At 52.2% G+C, this 3,145-nt stretch overlaps 1 protein-coding gene across 1 annotated transcript; it reads left to right on the forward strand.

Moving 5' to 3' along the window:
• Nucleotides 1-626: 626 nt before the first annotated feature.
• Nucleotides 627-2,937, forward strand: LOC122942220. The gene is made up of 3 exons (XM_044299721.1): nt 627-2,390; nt 2,433-2,781; nt 2,855-2,937. Exons 1-3 carry the CDS (start codon nt 702-704, stop codon nt 2,935-2,937), a joined length of 2,121 nt encoding a protein of 706 aa, XP_044155656.1. The 5' UTR covers nt 627-701.
• The last annotated feature ends 208 nt before the right edge of the window (nt 2,938-3,145 follow it).

Here is a 3,145-nt window from a genome sequence, read left to right on the forward strand (position 1 = left end):
GCTCAGGGTCTGGTATATTTGTATTTTTATGTGCTTGGATTATCGGTTCGTTCGGTTTCTTTATTAGATTCTGATTAGACTCTTATCGTAGATACATATTTCTCTCCTGTATATATATATATATTTATTTATCTAGGGTACGTATATATATGTATATGTTTTTTCGTTCAGGTACTTCTGTGGCCGTTCTGCCTAGGGGTTTGTCCTTATAACAGTTTTTGCGGCTTCCCCGCTTTCCCCCCGTGTGATCCGTTTCTCTGCCCTGTCATCCTTGTCCCTCGTTACCTCAGACTGCGCCGCCATTGCGCGCGCTTTCTGCTTCTTCTTCCTCTCCTTCTCGCCCGAAGTCTTGCGAGTTCGAGATTTCGCGCGCGTTTTTTCGCATATTTTCGCATATTTTCGCATTTTTTCGCATTTTTTCGCATTCGGCTGCTACTGACGGCGAGATCTCGCGAGATTTCGCCGTCCCTTTGCGTTTCCCCGCTCTGCACACACCGGACATCCCGCTCTGCACAGCGCATCTCCTGGCGGTCTTTTTCCACTGCTCTTGAGCCTTGTAAGTTCTGTTTTATTCCATTTCGTCTACCCACTAGCTGGCTATGATTCCTGGCTTCATTATCCCCCTTTTCTCTTTTTCTCCTCTAGTGCTATTTTTGCTGCTCCGGTCGGGGTGACTAACCCCTGCCTTTTGCTACTTCACCATGTCTGTCAGAAAGAATTCCGTTGCCTCTGTGGCCCCTAGTGAAGCCCCCCAAGTAGATCAGGGTTCCCCTGCGCAGGATAGGAGGTCCGAGGTGATCCACCCGGACGACCATGAGGTGGCACTGCAAAGATCCATATCTAATGCCATTATAACCGCCATGGGTTCGATGTCATCTGCATTGACCCAGTCTATATCTCAGGCCCTTATGGCGCGCCCTGCTACTACTACCCAGGTTTTGGTCCCACCTCCAGGACCACCTCCTATTGTCTCCAGAACACCTCAGATTGATGGGCCATCCCCATCCCAAGACAACGCGCTTCAGTCGCGTAAACGAGCTTGTACCCGCCAGGCAGAAAAAACGCGGGCATGGAAGACTGCCAGGTCTCTACCTGAGCCTAGGTCAGACTCTGATAGGGAGTCAGAGGAGGAGACTCATGACAACGTCTATGAATTGACGGATGAGGTGGAGGACGATTTGGCGGATATTGCTGTGGATCCGGTTCGTAATCTAGACCCGGAAGCCCCGTTACTACAACAGGGATCAGCAGAGGATCTCTTATTGGATCCGTCTGGGGAACCGCTGTTTAACCCCGAGGAGCTGCATCATCCCCGCTCCGCGGAATGGATGCCCGCCACACATGTGGCGCAGTATATGGAGGCTCGCATACGCAATCCGCTTAGTAAGGAATCGCGTAATAAGTTGCGGGCGGAGTGCCCTCGTCCTTTAATACCACACAAAGTGTGCGAGACGCCATCAGTGGATCCAAAGATGGTCCAGTTTCTGGCGAAGACGGGGTTTAACCCCCGTAAAGGGCTAGACGCGGCCTTGAAGGCTGTCCAAGACAAGCTACTGGACATTACAGGTCCTTTAGCAAAGATTTTCGATTTGGCTGAGTCCGCTATCGCGGCAGGTAGCCAGGTAGACCCTATAGAATTGAGAGGTTGGGCCCAGCGAGCCATATGCGTAGTGGGAAATACCAATACCTCGCTCGCCATTGAAAGGCGGAAGGCAATACTAATTAAGATCGAGCCAAAGCTCTCGAACTTGGCATTGACTGAAGCGGGCAAGGACGCCCAGGGGTTGCTCTTTGGCGACTCTTTTATTAAAGAGCTAGGGAAATATGTAGGAGCTTTTACGGCTCTTGATAAAGCCCAGACTTCGATGCGTCGAGTCTTTCAAGGGCGTTTTTCCAACAGGGCCGGCAGTGCTAGGGGCCGACTGTCCGGCCGTTCCAACTTTCATGCCAGAGGTTCCGGCAGAGGCTCCTTTAATTATAGAGCATCCCTCCAGGATCAGAGACATCAGCCGTCCTTTTTTCCCTCACGAGGCGCTCCCTTCAGGTCACGAGGTTTCCGAGGGAATCCAGGCTCCCGTCGACCATTCGGTAAGTTATGTTCTTCGTCCCCCTCCTTTTTTAGACCATTTAGTCGGGGGCAGACTCCGATTCTTTTCTCATGTGTGGTCAGGCATAACCTCAGACCAATGGGTCCTTTCTACTGTGCAGGGGTTCACAATAGATCTGATTGCCGATCCGAGCTCCATCCCAGCCCCCCCTACGGTACCACTGTCCTATGCGGCACGGTCCCAATTTCAGAGGGAATTGTCGGATCTTCTGCAGAAAGGCGCGATCGAACGCGCACCGGAGAATCGTGGGGGTGTCATCAGCAGTATTTTCCTGGTGCAAAAGAAAGGGGGCCAGATGCGCCCGGTGATCAATTTGAAAGCCCTGAACAATTTTGTACAATACCGACATTTCAAGATGGAGGGCATCCATCTTTTGAGGGATCTGCTCCTTCCAGGCGATTGGTTGGCCAAGATAGATCTCCAAGACGCCTATCTCACGGTCCCAGTGTCCCCCTCTTCAAGAGACCTGCTGCGGTTCCTGTGGAACGGTCAGGCCTGGCGCTTCACCTGCCTTCCGTTCGGCCTGTCCTCCGCCCCCTGGTGCTTTACCAAGATCATGCGCCCAGTGGTGGCTTGGCTTCGCAGCAGAGGTGTTCGTCTGATCGTCTACCTGGACGATATCTTGATCATGGCCCAATCACGGGCTCTCTTGTTGAGACACCTCCACTTGACGGTAACGCTCGTTTCCGACTTGGGGTTCATTGTCAACCAGGAGAAATCCTGTTTGACCCCCTCCAGATCCATAGAGTTCTCGGGTTTCCAGGTGAACTCGGAAGAATTATCCCTCAGTCTTCCACTCTCGAAAGTCAAGGCTATCCGCAAGGAGTAGAGTTGAGCGAACACCTGGATGTTCGGGTTCGAGAAGTTCGGCCGAACATCCCGGAAATGTTCGGGTTCGGGATCCGAACCCGATCCGAACTTCGTCCCGAACCCGAACCCCATTGAAGTCAATGGGGACCCGAACTTTTCGGCACTAAAACGGCTGTAAAACAGCCCAGGAAAGGGCTAGAGGGCTGCAAAAGGCAGCAACATGTAGG

The sequence above is a fragment of the Bufo gargarizans genome, chromosome 6 (assembly GCF_014858855.1).
Source record: "Bufo gargarizans isolate SCDJY-AF-19 chromosome 6, ASM1485885v1, whole genome shotgun sequence".
NCBI classification, from domain to species: domain Eukaryota; kingdom Metazoa; phylum Chordata; class Amphibia; order Anura; family Bufonidae; genus Bufo; species Bufo gargarizans.